Genomic DNA, 23021 nt, shown 5'->3' with positions numbered 1-23021 from the left:
TGAATCTCATGCAGCGCAGTGCTCCTACCCTTAAAAACGTACAATCACAGCTGTAATAAATCTAAATTGAATATAATTTTAGGCACTGTTAGTATGTTGGAAAGCCATCCCAATTACTCAAATTTTTTCATTCTGTCTGTACTACTCACATTGTGTAATTTCTTGTGCAAACTAGAACAGCATTGTGTAACTTTTCGGAGACAGGGTTGCAAATTCCTTGTCACAAATTGTCCGCCCCCCCTAAAAATAACAAAAAAACCAATCACTTACATTTAAAGATATGTGCACTCTGGTCAGCCTCGTTTGTTTGGTGCTTATTGGATTTTTTTTTTATTATTTTTTTTTTTAACTTTTAGGTTTTTTGGGGTTTTTTTTTGGTAAAAACCTATACAAATGGTTTCAAGCATCCAATGTAGAAAGAATGTCAGCTCCGTGAGTGGACATACAACTGTCCGACAAACACTTGTCAAGCCTGATAATCTGTCACAGTAAAATCAACACTTGTTAACGCTGGAAGATTTGCTGTGTTACTTTTCATCTTATCCTTCACTGTCAAGCGGCTATTTTTTGAGCGAGTCCATATTGTGTATCGATTCTCCCTGTTCTGCATCAGCATCTGATGTGTGAGGGTGAGAGCGCGGGTTGAAAAGGTCTTCACATGGTCTGTTCATAGCAGTGATTAATGGCGCTCATGATTTAACACCTGCTGTTTTAATGTGGCCACTGTAAGAAACTGATCTCAACACGCTTGCGTGAGTGCTGTCCCCATTTTAAATAGCTTCCTAAATTTATCAGCTTTGTGTAGGTCAGTTCAACCTGTGCGTGCTGGGAAATTTCTAATAGCTAAGACTTGAGCTATACATGAAAAAAAAAAAAAAAAGGCCACATGTGTTCTGTTTATTCTGTAGGACATTCATGAAGTTTAATTGAAGTGGTTGTACAATAATTTTACAATTATAAATGCGATTGTGGTTTATTTTCATTTGTTTTCTTACTACAGAAATGTTTATTACCTGCCTCCATAAAAGCAATTCATGTGTTTGATAAAAGCTTCAAAAACAGCAGTGTTTTAGGAAAGTAGTTGGAGAAGTACTCTGATCCTTTACTTAAGTAAAAATACAAATGCAGTAATGTAAAAATACTAAATAACAAGGAAGGCCTTCAGCTAAATTCACACTTTGGTAAAGCACAGAAGGATTAAAGTGCTTGAGCTCGTGATTATATATCACTATATATTATATTCATAGGTTATTATTACTGTGGCACTCTGTTATTCAGTGCAGCGATTTACGGATGTACATGATCGAGGACGAGATATATCACTTTATATAGTAAGGTATGTTAGTCCACTGGTTCCCAACTAGGAGCTGAAATCTGACAGGGAGTCCAACTAGGACCTGCTTTTTCATAAGGGGTCAAAAGATTAAAAGGTTGAGGACTTATTTTTTTCAGCTTAGCAGGTACCTTATGTCATAGATTGCGTTTATGTGGAAGCTTAATGTGACGTAACTACAACCGTCAAATGAATGCAGTGGTGTAAAAATTTCCCCTTAAATGGAATGGACTAAAAGCATGAAGTATCAAATAATTAAAATACTACAGCAAAGTTCAAGTATCTTTAAAGTGCACTACTGTACAGTACTTGAGTAAATGTGCTTAGGTTGTTTCCATGGCTGCTCTGAAAACCGATTATTTCTAAGTGTCTACACCACATTAGTGACACAGAGAGCACAAGTGGGCTTTGAGGGTGACAAAGGCTTTATACTGGTGGCCCCTGTCCTTGATATTGCTGTCAGTTTGCCCTCCACATGGAGCAACTGTTGGCCCACCCCCTCCCTGCTGCATACCTCCAATCTGGGGCCCTGTCCAGGAAAAACACTTGTGTCTTCAACACTTAGACACACCACTAATAACTGGACCATTATTATGCAAGACGATCTGATTCAGCATTGTCCTCGGTAGCAAACGTCATCAACAAAAAAGAGTCCCACATTTGGCTTTGTCCAAAAATATTAACAAGCCCCACGCGGCTCTGGGCGTGAGCTGGAATGAGCTCGGCAGATCCGACCGATACGGATCCGCTACATCTGCAGATGAATGGATGAATTTAGCTTTTTTTAGCTGACTGGCACCAGCTGATGGCGAGTATTTCTCTCCATCATGTAGGCAGCTGTTTCAGTGAGTGTGCAAAGCATTGAGGACATTCTTGTCTCCACCAGCGTTATTAATTATTAATGCCAAAGTGTGCAACTGTTCAATCGGTTTTTATATAGTCGTCAAGTTGGGAGAAATATGACAGACTTGGCCTTCGTGTCACACTGTAAGAAGTGTGTCTGGGCTGCAGCTGAAGTAAGGAACTGTTTCACTTCTAATTTATCTTTCTGTCTTGGTCAAGGCAGTTTAATTTTGTGAATTCTATCAACTTGAAATTACACTTTGTACCTTTAAGCTGGTATTTGTATTTCAGCAAATGTGAAAAAATGAGGTTTACTGCTCCTTCAACATTGTGAATTTCATATCCACATTTCATTGCAACTCAGCCACCGTTTACTTTAAGTAGGATCACAGAGTAAAGACAAGGAAAGAATGGTAGTTTTGCTGACAGATCTTTATTTGGGTAAAAATATATATATATACATAAGTAAATACTTGGACACTTCAAGTTGACCTTCCTTAAAGTGATGTTACAGCAATGCTTTATGTGTTTTAAGTGGATCTAACTCCAACCAGTGACACTAATAGAACTTGTTAACCTGATTTGGATCAACTTAATTAAATTGTGTGTTACCAATTCAAGCAATGTATTTAAGTTGATCCAACAATTCTTCTTTTTTCCCCCAGTGTATATCATATTGGTCTCACTGTGTGAACAACCAAATGATAGAAAATAACACTGACTGATCCTTTTTTCTTTTTTTTTTTTAAACAACTTGAACCGATGACGAGACATTTCCTCACAGTAATTAGATAACAGTGGTCATACTTACTCAGTATTAACATTTATTTACTCGTATCCACTTCACAATATCTGTACTGCTGCTTACTGCCACTATACCAACTGTATGTTTTTTTTCTTTAACCATATTCACACTACTTAGCATGCTGAAGTTATGATGCATCCATATACTTAAGACACTTTACATTTCCATGTTTTTTCTCTGGCATTTTGCAAACCCTAATAGTTGCCTGAGCCTTTCTTCTTTGCTTTATGCACTTTAACAACATGTTTTCCCAGATTAAGTTTCCTAAAATTGTATGTCTATGCTGGCTTTATATTTTGATTTACAATTCACAGAAACTCTAACTGTATTCTATGGTTTTACCTGCATCTGAGAAGCCCAGGTTGCTTCCTTATTATACAATATCTTACTTTGTTGATGTTATAATTTAAGCTACGACTTAAGTAGATGTTCAGGAGTAAAGTTAGAGTTATGTAGCAGTTTTTCAAAACCAAACATAAAAAGTGCTTCACAATAAATTCACAGGATTGTAAGACACAAGAGCACCAAGACAGACGTTACAATGAAGAACTACAACTCTGTAGGACACTGTTAACTGCACATAATGTTCCTATGAGTGAAAAAAAAGTGAGTTTAATTGACTGTGCAGAGGAGCTGTTCTTCCAGGAAGGTGCTGAAGACCAGAAGTTACAAAAAGCCTGATTGTGACATTAAAGAAAAGCTGCATGAGATCCACATGAGAGAAGGCCTCATGGGATTTTCCTTGGGACTCCCCCATCTCTCTCTCTCTCTCTCTCTCTCTCTCTCTCTCTCTCTCTCTCTCTCTCCCTCCCTCCCTCTCCTCGCCGTGCGTCCCCTCCTCGCCGCTCCAGCCTGCAGAGTTTTCCGTCCTGTGTCAGGATAACATCGTAAACGAGGACCACCTGACGGTAAGACCGGACTAAATGGAAGCAGCGGAGAAAACTCTCACTTACCGAGATGACACCGGACTTCACAGCAAGCTGCTCACGGACGACAAGAGTAAGGACAGCGGGAAGGGGAAGGAGCGGGCCACAGAGACGAACAGCGACGAGTCCAACTATGTGGATCTGGACATGAAACCTGACGGGCCGAAAACGGTGAAAGTGACTTTCACCGGTGAAGGGAACCAGCTGTCTGTGATCAAATGCGACAGCTCGAAGCAGCATGAGAGTAGGATCATTGCGGAGCAGTTTGCTGAGGAGCAGTCGGAGGACGAGAGGGACGCCGGACCTCCGTCTGCTGAGCCTCCACTGGAAACTCTGATCCAACTTCCCAACACCGATCAGGACTCAGAGAATGAGAGGCAGCGCCAGGCCGAGCTGGACCCCAGTGACTGCAGCGAACATGTGTGCAGTGAGAGCGATGAGCTCCAGTACACGGACATGTATCTGAACAGCAAGACCGAGTCCGACGACGGCGCCAGCGCGGTGCTGTCCGACCACTGCGGCTCCGACACGGTGGAGGACGAGTCCCACTATATCACGACGCACGAAATCCAGCTGACCGAGCTCGACCACGACGTAGATTACGACCTGGGCAGAGGGACGTGCTGGGATTTCGAAGACGACAACCTGGTCTATTCCTTTGTGGACTACGCTTCTTTCGAAAGCGATGAAACTCAGGAGGGGACTTTGATACTGGAGGGCAGGAGCCAGGCGAAAGTGCAGTCTAATCTTGGTGGAGCAGTTGTCAGCACTGAGCAGGAGGAGAGTGATCTGTGTGACTCGGACAAATGCGCCAGCTCAGATGAAAGTATGTGCAAAAACCACAGCGGAGACCCCAATGCAGGGAAAATTCACTTTTCGATAAAAACATCCTCCAGAGCAGTGAACGACCCCGTCGGTGTCTTTGACGGCAGCACATGCGGCTACACAAAACACTTTGGAGACAGGAGCCATTTCTCCTTTGTGAGCTCTGGCGCCAGAGCAGGGCCCCTGTGCGATAGAGCCCAATATTTCATCCCTGCTCCGGGCCGTCAGCACCTTGCAACCAAACTGAGACGGAAAGATATTAATGAGTATTCCAGCGGAGCGTCCAGCTCCATCAGCGAGCTGGACGACGCTGATAAAGAGGTGCGTAATTTAACCGCAAAGTCTTTCCGGAGCTTGGCATGTCCATACTTCGATGCCATTAATCTTAGTACCTCCAGCGAATCTTCTGTGTCGGAATATGGGCTAAATAAATGGTCAGCTTATGTAGATTGGAACTATGGAAACATATCGAGGGGACGAGAGCGCAGCGTAATTGCGCACAAGACTTCCAGCGCAACGTTGGAAATGAACAAGGTTGTGGACAGTAAGAGGCATGGTAAGTCTGTTACCGGCATGAAAGCTCCACAAACCAAAATGTATGCCCTGAACAGGAGAACAACGTCTCAACAATCATCATCGTCTAGTAAAAAGATCCAACTGAAGGATCCTGTTCAGCCGGCGCAGCGTGGAGTCACGTTGAATTTCCGCTGTAACGTTCAGTCTCACGAATCAAACAGGGGTTCCAAATGTTCCAAGAAGGCTCGATCCAATGAGTTCACCGGGACTGTGTTGGCCAGGTCAGGGTGTGAGATGCAGTACCACCACACAGACAGCATGGGGGACACACACAAAAGGGCAATTTTTGCATCCAGTTTGCTGAAAAATGTGATTTCCAAAAAGATGCAGTTTGAACAGGAGCGCAAAATGGAGAGGGGGGAAATCTGTGACACATACCCATCACTCTCCCCCTGTTTTCAGATAAAAGATCAAGACGGGGTCAAGTGTCAAGGAAGAGGCTTGCAAAGGCAAACCTCAGAGTCAGGCTCAGGATTTACTGTTAATTCTGGTGATGATCAGGGCAGATCTAGTTCCTGTGGGCCTGCAGAGGAGACGAAAGGCAACAAAGTCCCAGATGATTCAGAGAAGGGCCAAGATGAGCATCAGAAAGCGCCACTCATCCACAGTCAAAGTAGTGCATTTAATTCTTTAAAGGAAGATGGGCTGGAAGCCGTGAAGGAGGCCGAACCTGCATCTGTGAGTGACACACAGACCACAGTGAAGGAAGGATTAGACACCAGCAGCATGCTGACAAAACTGCTTTTTGTTCCAAGCTGCCAGCTTCTTTCAAAGGAGAGGGATTTTACAGAAGCTGTCACAGTTGCACCTGCTGGCTCACAGAAATGTGAAAAAGAGCTAAAAATGGGCAATGAGGAACACGTAGCAGGCAGAGAAGAAAACGGGAAGGAGGGGAAAACACCTGAGATTAAAATACGCCTGAGAAGCGTGAAAGAAAACAAAGGCTGTACACTGAACATTGCCAATCTGTTAACCCCTAAAATAAGTTACAACGTCAACACATTCAGAGCAGCAGATGATACCAAATGCCATGTGTTGTCTGCGGTAGATAAGGTTCCAAACTTCACAGTTAGAGACATAAGAGACACCAAGTGCAAGTTTCAAACACCAATATATCATGTCAGGGATGTGCGTAAATTGGTAAAAAGCTCATATCGCTTTGTTTCTTTGGATAATAGTGATGGTAAATGTACCACAGCAGGCGACAAACCTGAGGGAAAGGCCAAAATGGAGCCAGTCAAACATTTGTTACCATCTCCTATTGTGATTAAATGCAACTCTGTTAAAACAAATGTTAAATCACAAACAGCTGCTGCGTCACAGAAACAAGCAGAGGCAGGAACCACATCTGAAACATCCCAAAGTGAAAATACAGCTTGTACAGCTAGCAGGGGGGTGTCGGTTGTAACCAAGCAGGGTTATACTGACCAATCAGAGAGTCAAGCAAATCCTGAAAGCAAACAAGCAAAACAGAGGCAGGAAAAGTTCACAGGTGAGACGGCTGAGAGGAGAAATGAGCCCACGGTACCAAAACAGGATGCACTGGAGAAACTGAAAGCCGCAGTGAAAACAATGGAGCAACTTTATGTGTTTGATAGAAATGAATGGAAACGTAAAACTCAGGCTCCACATCCCATCGCTGACAGTCACGTGTTGTCACTCATTGCCAGGGAGGAGCAGGGAGGGGAGGAAGTGGAGATGACAAACGCTGACAGGATTCCTTTAATAAATACCACAGAAACAGGGAAGCCACAGGGAGATAAAAGGGCGCTGAATATCATACATGTTCCTTATAACAATGACACCTTTAAAACACAATCCCAACAAGGTAAAACATTCACTAACAAAAGCATCCTTCATTTTGGTAATAAAACCCGTGTCAGTGTTAGTTCAGATAGTAACCCTGTTCCACAAAGCTCTGCACTGCAAACATCGCTGACCACGAAAAGCTCCAACACAGCGGTGGCTCCTCTCTCGGTGAAAATAGAGCCACCGAAACACAGCCCGGTGGAGCAGGGGAAGGTCAAAATCAGTCCCACTGCCACACAGGCCTGCTCAGACTCTGAGAACTATTTAACCATACCAGGGCTGGGATACACAAATGAGATCAAGCTGCTGAATCCAGAGCCTGCTTCAAGGGATTCAAACAGTAGTAAAACCCACGCAGGAAGCAGCAAGGGACCTGAGCAGAAAAGGTCTCCGTTAATCATGGAGTACCCGGCCGCAACCATCTACCATCACTCAGCGGCAGCGTCAGGGCCTCAGATCCAGCAGCAGGTGTTATGTTTCTCCCCCACAGTCCCCACTGTGTCTCCTACACCTTCTACTGGAGATTCAATCCAACAAACCCAGCGCAAGATGCTTCTGGACCCCACAACAGGACACTATTACTTGGTGGACACTCCCATACAGGCCACTACTAAGAGACTGTTTGACCCTGAGACAGGCCAGTATGTGGACGTACCAATGCCTCATTCACCTGTCGCTCCTGTCACCCCTGTCACCCCCGTGCCTCTCTCTTTGTCTCCCCTGGCGCTCAGCCCAGGAGCGTTCGCCCCCACCTACATGATCTACCCCGGCCTCATCCCTTCGCCCACTTTGGCAGCCCAGGCGGTGTTGCCTCAGTCCCCTTGTCACTCCGAGGATGCAATTGGAGAAAAGGTCAAAAAGGCCAGAAGTCCTCGGCCGGAGAGCCACGCGGTAGGTGCAGAGAGCGCGTATTACAGCGCAACAGGTGAAGCTCCACAGGGGCCGCTGCAGCTACCTGTGAGTTTGGGACATGTGACCACCAGAGGAAGCGTGGCGAGCTCTGAGAGGAAGCCAGTCATCAGCATCACAACGCAACAAGGTCCAAGAATCATCGCCCCTCCCTCCTTTGATGGAACAACCATGAGCTTTGTAGTGGAGCATCGGTGACCAAGAGATTATCTCTTCAGACATGTAAGTTAACCTGAGGAAGCACTGTCCTCCTCTCTTCTACACCTCTGCTTTACTGAGTTGTTCAGCATTTGAGTATATTCTTTTAGGAGCAGATAAAACATCTTTAAGTTCACTTGAGTTTACATGATTATAAACCACTGATGTAAGGTTGAAAGAGTAAAAAGTATGTACATTCAAATATCACCTCATCTAAACAATGCTCAGTTGAAATTTGTTTGCATTTATTGAAAAAAAAAAAAACACAACATGACAGTCGAAGTACATTGTGACTGTATTTTCTGATTCAGAAGTCAATCAGCAGCATGATGCAAAAATGCTAAATTCTCAAATAGGATTATTTATTTCTTGTCTTTGTTGTATTTGATTGTAAACTAAACAGTTTCCGAGTTTTTTGTGTTAGTTGGACAAATCAAGAAATCTTAGGACGCTACTCTGGCATTTAGAAGTTGTGATCGACAATTTTCATTATTTTCTGTTACTTTAAACAACAAACACTAAACAAGGCGATGCAGCTTTCAGTCAATATTTAATGACAAACTGTCCAGAGTGTTTTGTAACAGTATACCAGTAGCTCCATGTTTAATCCTTGCGTTTTGACAGTTAAGTCTTTAAAAAAAAAAAAGAAAGAAAGAAAAAACACAGATTTGTATGTAAATTTAGATAAATGAAAGGATTCAGTGTTATTTTAAAGAGTTGAGAAATTGAAAAAAAAAGTTCAAAACTCCATTGAAAAATCTTAAACATGCTTTTAAATGAGCTCTATTAATACAGTTAATGGAAAGTTGACATTTTGGATTTCCTTATCATTGTGGCATGTACGTGACCTCAGTTATGATACTGCTACTAGTCACTTTCACGGAACCAGTCTGTCCTGAAGTCCGCAGTGAGTTTCCTATTCGGAGGTTGAACCATCCCTGTGCAGCAGCGTTACATTCAGAGTCATGAGGCCTGGGTGGAGCTCTGCATGTACCACCCAATTTCTTATGTCATTTTTGGGTTGTAAATGTTGCTAAAGCAGCAGTCCAGTCTGACCGCTCCACTGGTGGCATGTCAGTGTTAATAGACATGCAGTAGCTTCATGACAGGTAACCTGACTCCACTGAGCTCGGCTGGACTAGCCAGGAGATTGGATTTTCAACCACGGCCTGGAGCTTTTCTCTGCATTACACATCGTCGGGCTATTTTGATAGTGTGAGACGAGTTTGTTTACATGGTTTATTCTCAGGGTTGGTAAGTGTCACAGGAAACTATTCCAGTTAGTGACACCTTACATGAAGTTATTCTTAATCAGTTATAAATGCTTTAATTACTCATATAAGATTACGGTTTATTAATGTGTTCGTTCCTTGTTTGTCACATTTCATGAAACTTGAATAAGTTGGAACAGTTTTGCCTTGTGCTACTGTACTAGCAATTAGTCCACAGATGAAGTACAAAATACTTACTATCGGGGAAAATGGCTGCACAATGAATCCACTGAAATGGTGATTTATTTCTAACAAATAACAGTGTCAGTCTAATAGTCAGCTAAGCAGATTTGTTGTGAAGTTGTTGATGCAGATAGATGCATTTAAAACAGATCAGCTGAAACACAATATAACACAAGAAGCTGAATATGCAGTTTAAAAGATGCGTTTACCCAAATCACTAAATACATTTCAGGGGAAAGAAAAAGTATGTTTGTAAAAAACTGTGTGGTATACAGGGTATAGTACTGGGAAAACAAAATTAAACTAAAGTTTGGGGGAAATGGTGTTCAAACTTACTTTTCCGTATGTCCTCAGTGGTATCTGAGACACTCTTCAAGTTCTTGTATGCTACAGTAATGAAAGTTTATCATTTTCAGTTCCCCTGATTAGCACAACCTACAGACTTTGCTAGTTTCTATGGCATTTATTTCAAACTTTGATAGAAAAAGAAATACATGCTCATCATTAGGTATGTAAATCGAATTGATTAAGTGCCAAATTTTCTTTGGAACAAATTTCCACTAAAATAGTGAAATCTGCCTTCAGTTGTATTTGTGCCACAAATCAAATATAATTAAACTCTACTGGTGCTGAGTTAGTAACATAAACCTTAAAGCCATTTAAATAAAATGTATTTTGCATTGACCCTGTATGATAGAAACTTTAGGGCATTAGGACACTTAAATTGTCAAGTAGCTTCAACTTTAGCTTCACTGTGAAATGCTACCATTAGTGTGCTTGCTATCTATCTATCTACCTATCTATCTATCTATCTATCTATCTATCTATCTATCTATCTATCTATCTATCTACCTATCTATCTATCTATCTATCTATCTATCTATCTATCTATCTATCTATCTTTGTCTAAGTTCCAGCTCCAAGTTGTACTCAGCAGGCCTTTTTCACTGCAGATGTTTTGACTTGTACATCAGTGACTTGATGCGAAACTGATGTGAAATTCAACCTGTAGTAATATCACTAGCACCAATGCTTTCCTCGCTATGACTTGCGTTATTGTTAAATTGTGCACCATAATAATACACATACCCTTATCTAAACAGTGAAAACTGAACTTGATAAGTGCAAAGTGCTCTGACACACATAAATCAAACGGTCAGAACGACCAGAAAACATGATACTGCTGCAATAATTCAGAAGATGAAGGCATACATTAGTTTTTCTAGACCAAAAATAGGACAGAAATAAATCCAGAGCTGTATCTTTACGATGTGACATGCTAGCCCACTCCTCTTTTTGATACACTCATATATACACATTTACAACTAGCTGCAGTCCATTCTCAGCTGATGTGTCAGAGCAATAATACAACTGCATGAGCATGAGGGATACATGTCAGCTGGGTGCGTGGCAGGCAGGGGCCTAGCATGGGGTTGAGTAGTGGTGTGAAGGGAACACTGTGTGTGTGTATGTGTGTAGGTGTGTGTGTGTGTGTGTGTGTGTGTGTGTGTGTGTGTGTGTGCGTGCGTGCGTGCGTGCGTGTGTGCGTGTGTGTGCGTGTGTGCGTGAGGGACATGGGGGGCATGGCTGGGATAGTGATGCAGGAGGAAAAGGTCAGGCAATGTAAAGTATTTGTTGTGCTGATGCAGGGAGAGGACAGCTGCTCGGAGAGATCAGATGCTGCTGCAGCTCCAGCTTGGAAGAGAGTCTGCGAGACTGAGATCGGGTCAACTTTTTATAGCCCCCTCCCCCTCTGCTTATTCCTAAATGGGGAAGGAGGTGGAGAGCACTGGCGACTACCATAACTTTTATGTAAACAAATCGAGTAGCATGCCAGTGGCAGTGATTTCACTGACTCTGGTCACGTACTCCCAAATTATGAAACCTGCACATTTAAAATCAGTGCATTTCAATGGCTTTTAACAACAGCTCTTTAGTAAACTAGACTTATTACATTTCTCCTCTGAAGTGTCACCTTGTTCATCCATCTGAGTTTAACTCCCATATTATGTCTTCTTTGTCACCTCCAGGTATCTCTGTTGAGGAATCTGCCATCATTCACTGTAAGTGTCACCCCACCCTGCGATCTACTGCCAGGACAACTTCTGCCGTCATCTTCTGCCCCCACCCTGTTGCGTTGTTTATCCTTACAGCAGACATTACTGTATTTCTGTATGCATTGCTGCACTTTGTAGAGTTAACACATTCAGCCACGCTCTCTGGCTGGTGTTGTGAATCAGCTTTGTAATACTTTCCATTCAGCTGCTGTCTAGAACTTTGATCTCTGTTTAAATGCTGTTTGTGCCCTGCAGCATGTCTATTCAAAAGGAAACGAGGCAGGTCTTCTGTCACAGTTCAGTGTTGTTCATTATTAGGCCAAGCCACCATTTTATTAATATGAGTTTAATGTTACCATGCATTTGAAGTGAGACTATGTAACTTTTGAAAAGAAGACTACTATCTCGCTTTTACAAATTAAAGGTTAAATATACAATATATAAAATGCAACCTTGCTAAAGTCAGTACACTTAGAGGATTTGTTTGAAAGGCCTCTATCAACAGTGTGAGCTAGGACTTCAGAGACTTCAGTGGTTTTATCACAAAGATAAAACAAGAAGTAAACCCATCATACCTTACAAGGGGACACGCCTGTTTTCTGCTGTGTGCGGTCCCATTACAGTTAGTCAGCACTGCAGCACTTCCAGTGTCCAAACACAAATCCCCTTGTAGCCCAAAAAACCTTTTTGGAAGAATTTTTCCTTGTATCCCATGGAAAACAGACCTTGATTCAGCCTCCAAGAGGTTTTGGCAAGCCATCTGCCAACACAGGAGGGCTTATCCCAAAGCTGTTTTCAGCAGGACAGAGGAACTGTTGACTGAGGATATTGTCACAATGTGGAGGAAACTCTTTGTGGAACTGCAGAACCTAACAGAGTCTTCCTCCATGAAGGGGGCAGAGGTGGAAGGTTTGCAAAAAAACAAGGTCACTCAGGTGGTCAAAGAGCTCGCCAGTGGAAAGGTGCCATTGGGTGGATGAGATCTGCTTGATGTTAAAAGCGCTGGACATTGTGGAGCTTGCTTGACTAATGTATTGACACTCTTGAATCCGGTAGCGAGAACCAGAGCTTGTGCTCCAGCTATTGGGGTATCACATTACTCAACTTCGTTAGAAAAGCTTATATCCTGTTGTTGGAAAGGAGGTTCTAACTGTAGAGCCATTCTGCTTGTGGAACAGTGGATCAGCTGTTTGATTGTTCAAAAATCCTGAAGGGACCATGAGTTTGCGCATCGAAGCTTTGTGTGTTTTTACCCAATGGCTTTTGTTTGGTACTGTGAGGTAACAGGGCCGTTATTATGGGCCCTCGGTCCTCAGGAGTAAGGTTGTGATTTGCCTCTAATTCAGTTTGTGATTTTCAGAAACAGAATTTCTTGCCATAGCTGAGGTGTGGAGCCAAGAGGTGTACAAGTACTGTTACCTGAGAATTGCATCTCTGCTTTTTGTGAAAGAAAGGTTTCTGCTGCCGTCAGGCTCTAACTTCCACTAAACACTGGGATAGTTTATGGCCGGGTGTAAAGCAGAAATGATTGGAGTCTGGAGCACGGTTCATGGTGGGTTGTTGCTTTATGATTTTGAATGAATTACTGCCCCAAGTCTTGGGACTTGTTCTTGTTCTGTTTGTTCGAGGGTTAAAATGGAGTATAAAGGTGACAAGCAGATTGGTGGCAGCTCTGCAGCTGCAATATTAAACTGTTGTAGTGTAGAGAAAGCTGAACAATCACACTTTTTGACGCCAACCCTTAACATTAGTCGTTAGCTTTGGATGATGACTAACAGAACGAGATCACAAGTATCCAATCTGAGTTTCATTTTCATGCTGATGCAAAGAGAAGATGGTGAGCTGCAAGGACCTTGAAAGAGTATTGTTGCTCTATCCAGTTGAAAAAAGTCAGCTGAGGGGGTTCGGACATCTGATTTCTCTGGAGGTATTTCCAACAGATCTAACTAGGAGGAGGTCACAGGGCAGACCCAGAATACCCTAGAGGGATTACATACCCTATCTGATCTGGGAATGTCTCAGGGTCCTCCAGGAAAAAATGAGGAAAGACATATGGACTACCTTGCATAGCCTGCTGCCCCCTGGACTCACAGTGGAAAATGGTTGGATGGACGTCTGTAAAGTAATTCACGTGATACCATAGATTCTAAACAAGTTGACTTTACTATCATGTGTTATTAATTTTTGATCCATTAATGTTACATTTTTATAAAACATCAGTAATAAATGATGGAATGGACCAGTGGGGATAATAATGATGTGTCTCTGAAGCAAGTGACACTGCTAATCTGGGAAATTGAGAGAAATTCAATGTCCTATTTTTATGTAATTGGTGCTCGGGGCCACAGGGGTCGCTGTTCAGCAAAAGTTACATAGTCTCAGTTTAAATCACACCAGATGGTATTTACTTACAATAAATACATCATAACACATATTTTACACAGTTTTCAGATGATAGGGACCATTTGTCTGCACTGAATTTTTAAAAATTCTCCAGATTAAGGGGTAATGCAGAGTCACCCCATGTTTTCTTTCACAGTAAGTTCAAACAGAAGATAAATTCAAATGATTGCATTTCAAATTAGTATATTTTGAAAAAGTGCCAAGTAAATGTTCGTAAAATGATATACATCTGACAATGCAATGTGCCATATCACTAGTCTCCAACAGGCTTTCCACATTTACAACAACATTTCCATGTTTTTTAGCAGTCAGTCGCTCATATTCTACTTGAAGTATGTGTAACCTCTGAGTCATGACTCACAAAATGCTGTTTATACCTTCACAACTGATGTGCTTTATGAAGTGGTGTGTATTTATATTATAAAGGCAGCTCCTTGTAGGCTACAGTGAGAAAATAAGCGAGGAGAAACACACTATGTGTGTTACTCAGAGGAAACAGAGCTGGGACTCTGGTTTAACTGTATACTTAGGTCACTAAGTAGTGTTGGGCCTAATGAGTCAGAGCCAGCTGAGACATTTAGAGGATAACTTCCTCTATTTGTGTTGGTTCAGTTTACACTTTGTGTAATGAGATGGGAGTTGATGCGCGTGCGTCTGAATGCGTCCACGTTTGTGGCTCAGAGTTATGTATGGTATTTGAACATTCTGTGAGTACAACAAGGAGTTATGTTACTTCAACCAGACAGGAGTACACAGACTGTACATGTGGTTGGTGCGTCTTTACACACAGCAATGTCATGTTCTCTTATTTATGTCTGGACTTCTTCAGTTTAAACTGTCTGATGTGAGTTGTTTTTTTAAAAATTTATTTTAGATATTTTCTTTTTTCTGTCCTGTTTCCATTTGAATGTGCAGCGGGGCATCATGTGTCATTGTGCTTGACTTGACTCAGTTATACCAGCATCCATGTAGAAAAACTGCAAACTGTAGATTGCTATTTTTAGCATGTTTCAACACTAAAGACAAATTAAAGGTATTTGGAGCTGCTGGTCAGTCTATGTACCTTCATGTAAAATACATATTGTATTGCCTCTGGGACAGCACACTTTATACAAACTGACCCATGAGTTGATTTCATTATAAATGATTCATGCAGTGATCTGGAAGAACTGTTGACTTTTGAAAATGATCTGCTCTTTAGAGCAATTTAATGTTGCAACATTCAATGCTTTCTGAGGTGAAATGTGACTTAAATTTGTAAATTGAATTCATAACACTTTCTTAATTATATAATTTTTGTTGTTATTGAAACAATTTTCCCCTGAGTACATTGAGAGCAGTGTAAATAGAATTATTTATACTGTTAAATATTGATTTTATATATAGAGAAAAAAAATACAATTTATTGTATAGAATTTACTTTAAGAAAAAAAAAAGGAAAGCCTTAAAGTTTGCCATAAACAAATAAAAAAGTAAATAGCCAAAGCAACTTTTCTTAGTATGGATAAGTCTGAATTGGTTTGCTGGCTTCTCCTGAAGAGTTTTGAAAGTTTATATGTGGACAGCAAGTTGTCCAAAGATTTTTTTAGATCATACATTTTTATCTCATATACATATCATTTTAAAACCCTGTGATATTAAAATACATAAGAAATATATTATAATTTGTAAGCTCCAGTAAACCAGCTATTCTATTGTTAGGTATAACCATAAAATGAATGAAAAAAACCCATTCTCACATGCATTTTGTTAGCATCTTGTATGACCTTTATCTGTGAATATTAATGTACTTAATGCACTTGGATTGTCACTCTTTTCTCACCAACAATAACAGCAATGAACAGCTGTGAAAACTGGTGATAGGAGCACGATGTGGTCTTGTTCATTTGAAAATGAAATCATTTTTAATTGTCTCATGTGAATTTTGCCCAAAGTTGCACTGTAACAGAGATGATATGATGAGTTTTAAAACATTCTTCAAGATGTCCTTCAAAATAAGAAACAAAATGGCAGTTTTTTTTAGGTTCAATGTGGGAAACTGACTGCATCACTGCTTGATTTTGTATTTAAAAGAAAAAAGAGGGCTAAGGTGAAATGAAGGTGAGATGGTTTGGGATAAGTGCTTACAGTATGGGACTGTTTAAAGAAAAAGGGGCACATGATTGAATGAAATGTCCTAATGACTATGAAGTCATCAGTGGCATTGCGTGCCATCTGTTTCATGCATGATGTCAACTGTGTTTGCGTGGTTGCCCCAGAAAAAGGCAGAGGTCGGGATGACAGCAGAGGGATACCTTGAAAGGAGAAGTGAGTGCTGTGTCTGCACTCACAATCTTGAAAGTAAGAAATATGAGTGTAATGTAGACTGACAAGCCTACATATGTCTGCAATAAATTCAAAATACAAGCTACAGCTCAACATATTTCTGTCCGTTTGAATCAGTTTAATGTCTGCCTGTGTTTGAATGAATTCTGCTGCTGTCCTACCTTTTATTAAAGAGAAAAAAACTAATATTTAATGAAAACATATTTTTTGGATTATTAGAGCTGCTATCAAGAGATTGGAAAAATATGAACATATCAACAATTATAACATTTATTCAGCGAGCTACTGCAGAATTGCAAAAAGAGTACACCTTCTAATGAGGGTTTCTTTGTAAGTAGCAATTTAATTAATGATTAAATATTCATCTTTTTATGCTTCTAATGCCATTTTTTAAAAAAGTCCAGTTTGCTGGTAAAACTATGGTAAACTTAGGAGTGAGTGAAAGGGATTTTTTTTTAATTATGTATTTTTTTTTAAATATTGACAACACCTAATGTCTTGTAACTCACCTGAGCTGTATAAATAAAAGATTTTACTTAGAATCCATTATAGTTGCAACTTAAAATAAACAACTTTTTTAGTCGCATTCCATGAGACAGAGGTATCAAAAAAGTGTAAATAGTAATTAACTTCATATTTCCATGTTTATTAATGCTAAAACCAGATCCTTTACTTACTTAAAAATACTAATACCAGACTATGAAACGACTTCGTCTCAAGTTAAAGTCCTGCTTTTAAAACCTCAAATATTTCAGTATTATTGCAAAATGTACTTATAGTATCAAAGGTAAATGCACAAAACAGTCACTATATATTGTGCAGTATTATATTATATATTTATACTACGATATTATGTTTTTGGATTCGTATTGCTGCTGCATTTATGTGTGGGTTGCATTTTCCTGCTATACATGTTTAAAGTGGAGCTCATTTCAAATAATTTATATACTGTTGGGCAGTTTAATCTATGTATCATTTTCTGTACAATCATCATTTGTATCATCGCTGTCCTGTAAGAACCACGTATATCTTAAACGTCAGCTTTTGATGAGCGCTGTAAAAACAAATATTAAGAGAATTTTCTCAACACATAAAGGATCACTTTATCATTTAGTTCATCACAAACATTCAAAATCACCACACTTTGATGTGCTTTCACTAGACAGCAGGGAAAGGAAAACAAATGTAGTGGATTTAAAATGTACAATATTTATCTCAGCGCTGTAGTGGAGTAAGTACATATTTGCATAAAGTGGAAATATTTGAGTAAAGTACAAGTTTCTCACATTTGTAGCTAAGTATAATGCCTCAGTAAATGTGTTCATTTACATTTCATCACAACCTAAAACTCTAAACCTTCATTTTAAAAACAAAAACAAATGACAGCATGTGCAATCATTCACTTGATTTTCAATTTGTGAAAAAATGACCATATTTGCATGCTGTTTCCTTCGATCTCTCTGACCTATAGGGTTGCCTGCAGTTCCAGGTATATGGTAGATTAAATTTCACCACTTAAAAACCTAGAAAAAGAACGACATGGGTGAAAGGCAATCGAATAGATTTATGCCAGCAGAAGTACACATTTGGCATCTGCCAGCGTGCAAGGTTCACTTTCTGGTGACACTGAAACATCACCCGGCGAGGCTTAAGTTTAACCTGACAGTTTGCTGCTGTGTTTACTCGGTTGCCGTGGATGCAGCGAGACTGGCAGACACTGGTTTGCCCCCAGCTGCTCTCAGTGGTTTCTAAAGAATCTGCATTAAGGCCCAGTTGTTGTGTTTGGATGCCAGTAGGGGCTCTGAAGTCACAGCTGTGACACCGGAAAAGTCCAGATTTATTGCCTCACCTGCATCACCAAGTGTGTGTTGCTTTTAAGCCAAAAAGGTGCATTCTGTCAGTGCTGGCTGACACAGACAACCAGTGCAAATAAGAGCTGGGTTTCTTTGAAACGGTGCTGCTGAAAAGAAATGCATGCAATACAGCACGGAGTAGAAAGTCAAGCTCATTTTACAAAATCCTACTATAGTAGTAAGTTCAAGTAACAGTTAAAATTATACTTGACTGTCTTGAAATTATGTGATTCCAGATGGTTGTATTGTCAACTTGAAATCACTAGAAGACAAAAACCTTTGCATACATTCGTCCTCAAATGTATTCATACCCTCCCATCAAAGAAGGAAAAAAAGCAGCTGTCACTGAAATAAGTTGAAATTGACAAAAGTAATTATAAGTAAATAAAAATAATGAAAATTATGATGTTGCTTTTGAACTGTGGTTCAATAGAAATAAAAAAAAAAGAAAGAAAAAAAGGAAACAAGTATAATGGGACCCGTGAACTAATATTTCGTTGGACAACCCTTTGAGTCAATCTCTGCAATCAAGTGTTTTCTGTAACTCTCAATCAGACTTCTGCACCTGTTGACAGGTATTTTGATTTTGGTCCACTGCTCATCAGCAAAGTGCTCTCATTTGTGCGGGACAGTTTTGTTTGTTTGTTTTTTTAAATTATTCTTTTAACCACAATTAAAAAGCAATGTCTTATTTCACTAAATTATAATTTAGCAAATTTTTATTTATTATTACTTTTTTCAGTTTCTAGTTATTTGAGTGACTATTGTGAATTTTGCCTTTTCTTTAATGGAAGGATATGAATACATTTGAGGATGATACGGATTCCTATAAACAAGAATAAGAGTCTACAGCCGTGCTAGTGGCCCAGTCAGAAACAATAAAGCATGTTCTTGTATTTATCAAGTGCAGCCTCTTAGTTTAGTTTTTCCTGTACTTGGCAAAATCTAAATTCTGTACCAAAAAAAAAAAAAAAAACTTGACTTGCGGATTTTACAAGATGAGACATCAAGCATCACAGTTACCAAACATTCATCCTGAGGGACATGAATGTCTGTGCCAAATTTCAAAGCAATCCACAAATGTGATGCTGTATTTGACATTAGAGGAAACGTCAAGGGATCACCAAAGTCATTAGGAACCATCCTCTGGAGGCCATTAATGTCTGTACCAATTTTCAGGCCAATCTCTTTGATAGTTATTCAGATTTTCCCCCAGTCTGGAAGTCAATTGTGGACTAACAAACAGACAAGCGCTGCCAGTCACAGAGCCATACCACTTGCTTGGCTAAATACAGACCAGTGCTGCAGCTGCATTGCTTCTCATATCACGTGTAGATAAAAACATTCTTTTGTGGTAATATGTTTCCCTGCAGGGTGCATAATCTTTAACATGTGATGAATCATTTGGTCACAAACTGAAGGAGAAGCAGTGGACGTGGGGCAGTATAATAATCCCACTTAGTACTGATGAGGAGTCATATTTAAGATGGTCAACACCACAGCAGCTAAGACCAAAATGTGCTCAAGTCTTTAGCATTTCATGCTCCTATTTTGCAATGCAAGGTGTTTTGTTTTAAATTGATAGTCTTAAAGAACATATAGCTGCCTTATTAATCTTCACAAAGCTCAAGATATAAAGTACTGAGCAAAAAAGTTCTATTGATTTTTATATTTTTGTCGCCCACGGACGGTCATTAGGGAAGTCACTGATCTGTCCCAAATTCATTCTGCAGCATGACAAAGATAAAAATAAAGTCAGAACACGAAAAATGACAAGAAGAAGAAGAAGCAAGAGCCCTGATCTCAGTGTTACTGAGTCCATCTCGGATTACACAAAAAGACAAACACAGAAAGATGGTGGCAAGTTCTTTGACATGCTTGTAACAACATACTGAGCCAAGTGTCTTAAAAAACTGTGCACGAAAAAGAAATTATGCTTTCTTCTTTTTTTTTTAAAGGTAAATGCTGCCCACTGCAAAAATTGATTGGATTGAAGTAAACTGATAAATATTCTGTTTTATTCATATTCACAGCAGTGTTTTTTAGAAGTGTCCTTATTCCATTTTTGTGTCTCCAACTGTACCTCAGCGCTGAACAAGCATACAGTCAACTGTTTTCATAGGTTAAAACAAGTCTTGATGACAAATTAACTGACTCTGACATGTGTCCAATTATTTTTTTTCTGAACCTAAATTCATAAACAAAGTCATAAAGCAAAAAGAGGTACATGTTTCCAGTGTATATTTATTGTCAGCCAATTACAGATTTAACAGATGAGTTTAGAGTTGTTCACTACCCAGACATTTTCACACATACAGCAATTATAGCCTTGTACAAAAAAAATCTATTTAAGTGGATTCGCCTTGGTAGATTAAATGTTCATCTCAAGTCTTGCACATACAAAGTAAAGACCACAAACACACATCTGTTGTCTCTGTAGGAGCAGTTTAAAAAAAAAAATAAAAAATCGGCAACAAGATTATAAAAATGGAATCAATTAATAACATTACTGAGGAAGATAAGTTATTTCAAGTGTGTGGACAGCGATACACTGACATAAAACCATAAGTTGCTCCTCCGCACAATCACATTTAATGAAAAAAAAAAAACAAAGCAATGTTGATAGAAAGGAGCATTTTTATTCAATCTACTGTCTCTAGTCTGATATTTACATGTTCCTCTTTACTGTAACTGAGCTGATGGGGGGGGGAATTACAGTGGTACTATTCATGTCATGAGTATTACACATCAAATAAAATGTACATCCTGAATGTGCCTATCATAAATACATTTTTTTCAAAGAAAATTCATAAAAAGACAATGCAAGAATTCCTGATTTAAAACAAAAATGTTGAAATTAAAACGACTTAAATACTCACAGGAATGTAAACATTGCATGTGTCGTCAAAAAAAAAAAAAAAAAAAGATTCGCCACTTTTCTTTCATGTGGTCTTTCGTTGCTTGAGTAATAAAGACCTTCTCTTTCTCTGCAGAGGTGTGATAACTGTCCCTGAATGCGATGAACCCTTTGGATAGTTCACGGTATCTTCTCTACCAGCTGGAGCCGAAAACTTTCTTGCACATGTTTGAGTTCTCTTGGTGAAGAGGGAATTCAGAGCCGGGGATGAGCATCTTTTTGCCCTTTCGCGACACAACGCTCTTTCCTGATGGCACACTCTCGTATTTGGTCAGATATTCCCTGAAGAAAGAAGAATTACAAATACAGGGTTACATTTTGTAGAGCTGATTAAATGAGAAGAGTAGTAAAATGTTTGGAGTTTTTTTTGAGAGAAAGTGGGTTGAACAATACCTGACTGGGAAGGTAGTTTTGTCCATCTGCATGCACACCAGGAAGGGGTATTCCGAGAACTGGACAGTGGTGATGAAGTCCAGTGAGGCCTCTGTTTCAAAACTGACCTCCACACCCACCCTCAAGAAGTCCATGTCCACAGTAACGTTACCAGTGACCACTAACGCTCCCCTGAAAACACAACCAAAGGAAACCAAGGTTAAATGTGTCCAACTGAGAAAGTTTGACTACTTCTAAGTGGGACTAATGTGGAACGAAGTCTTGCTAAATTAAGATCATTTCACACTGAAAAGCCAAATCAAACTGCTCAGCTGTCTTCACTCCATCAGAAAATGTTACAATTACAAAGACATTTTACTGGGAAACTGACTATAACAATGCAAAAATGTCCAGTAGTATATAATCTCAAAGGACTTGTGGCAGAGCTAACATGGGGCTGCTTCTGTCTGGTTCAATAATCCCCTTGGGCAACATAAAATCACTGACGATATCCACACAGCTGTAAACTTCAGTTTAAAGTCATCTGTAAAACCTTTTTCCTGTCTTATTGTTTGCTTCACAACACTGTTAGCAACCTAGAAACCAAACCTCTCAAAAGATGGCTGAAAATTACTCAATCTAATTTTTATGAAATTGTCTAACTAGCATTTAACTAATTGAAAAGCATCATATAGACTGGTCTAACAATACAGAGCAAACAAATATGATTCAATCTGGAAAAAAGTGATGTACCAAACTTTTTTTTTGTAATATATATTAAATGCCTCCATGTATCCACCAATCAGCAACTTCTGGAGCTGAAAAATTAAGACAACGCTGTAGTGCAGTTCTTCAAATGGCCACTTGAGGCTGACTGCAACCCCAATTGATCTCTATGTTAAAATGTCTAATTTGATAGAAGAAATAACTGTGTTTACAGTCTGGTTCAAGAAATAGTTTTGGTCTTTTTCGCTATTTTCCCCACTCATGACGGTGAGTTTGTCTACAAGTCACCTGTTTACCTTGTTTTAAGGATTAAAATTGTGTTAAATTAAGGGAAGGTGGGTGCGGTCACAGGACAGCCCATGACCCAGAGACGTGTTCATGGCCCGCCTCAGCTGCACTTACAATCCACCTCTTTTCCCATTTTTTATATTGTTCGGGAGTAAAGAAGAGAAACACTCCAAGGGTGATGGAAGATTCAGGCATCTTTATATACAGTCATTAATATCAGTATCCTGATACTGTATGTTAATTAATCACATCTTAAATAACATTCTAACATTTAAAACACCAGATGCTTCTGTGTGAATTTGTTTTTCTTTACATGTGATGTAATGTAATTCCTCTGTGATATACTCCAAATTTCAACTTCTTGCATGTAAATGTCCTAAAACTACATGTATTTTTTTCATA

General features: G+C 39.8%; 3 protein-coding genes across 3 annotated transcripts in view; 1 reads left to right on the top strand and 2 right to left on the bottom strand.

Annotated features, from left to right (window-relative positions):
* LOC103360715 (leucine-rich repeat LGI family member 2-like) overlaps window positions 1–3101 on the bottom strand; it is a 14664-nt gene extending 11563 nt beyond the window's left edge. The window contains exon 1 of the mRNA XM_008286591.1: window positions 3081–3101. Within this exon, the coding sequence (XP_008284813.1) occupies window positions 3081–3101 (21 nt within the window). The remainder of the gene's footprint in view (window positions 1–3080) is intronic.
* A 742-nt stretch (window positions 3102–3843) lies between these two features.
* On the top strand, window positions 3844–11796 carry LOC103360707 (uncharacterized). The gene is made up of 2 exons (XM_008286578.1): window positions 3844–8248; window positions 11709–11796. Exon 1 carries the CDS (start codon window positions 3905–3907, stop codon window positions 8222–8224), a length of 4320 nt encoding a protein of 1439 aa, XP_008284800.1. The 5' UTR covers window positions 3844–3904; the 3' UTR covers window positions 8225–8248; window positions 11709–11796.
* An 8744-nt stretch (window positions 11797–20540) lies between these two features.
* The window catches only part of mttp (microsomal triglyceride transfer protein), a 15680-nt gene continuing 13199 nt past the window's right edge, over window positions 20541–23021 (bottom strand). Inside the window, exons 17-18 of the mRNA XM_008286567.1 lie at window positions 21627–21797; window positions 20541–21515 (exon numbers count right to left, since the gene is read on the bottom strand). Of these exons, the coding sequence (XP_008284789.1) occupies window positions 21368–21515; window positions 21627–21797 (319 nt within the window). The 3' untranslated portion in view covers window positions 20541–21367. The remainder of the gene's footprint in view (window positions 21516–21626; window positions 21798–23021) is intronic.

This window comes from Stegastes partitus, unplaced genomic scaffold, assembly GCF_000690725.1.
Source record: "Stegastes partitus isolate 25-593 unplaced genomic scaffold, Stegastes_partitus-1.0.2 Scaffold11, whole genome shotgun sequence".
NCBI lineage: Eukaryota > Metazoa > Chordata > Actinopteri > Pomacentridae > Stegastes > Stegastes partitus.
The sequence above is the reverse complement of the archived record's forward strand: the minus strand, read 5'-3'. Positions and strand labels throughout refer to the sequence as shown.

Bases quoted from the DNA above. Each gene is read 5' to 3' on its own strand.
- LOC103360707 (XM_008286578.1), top strand. From the start codon at position 3,905: ATGGAAGCAGCGGAGAAAACTCTCACTTACCGAGATGACACCGGACTT.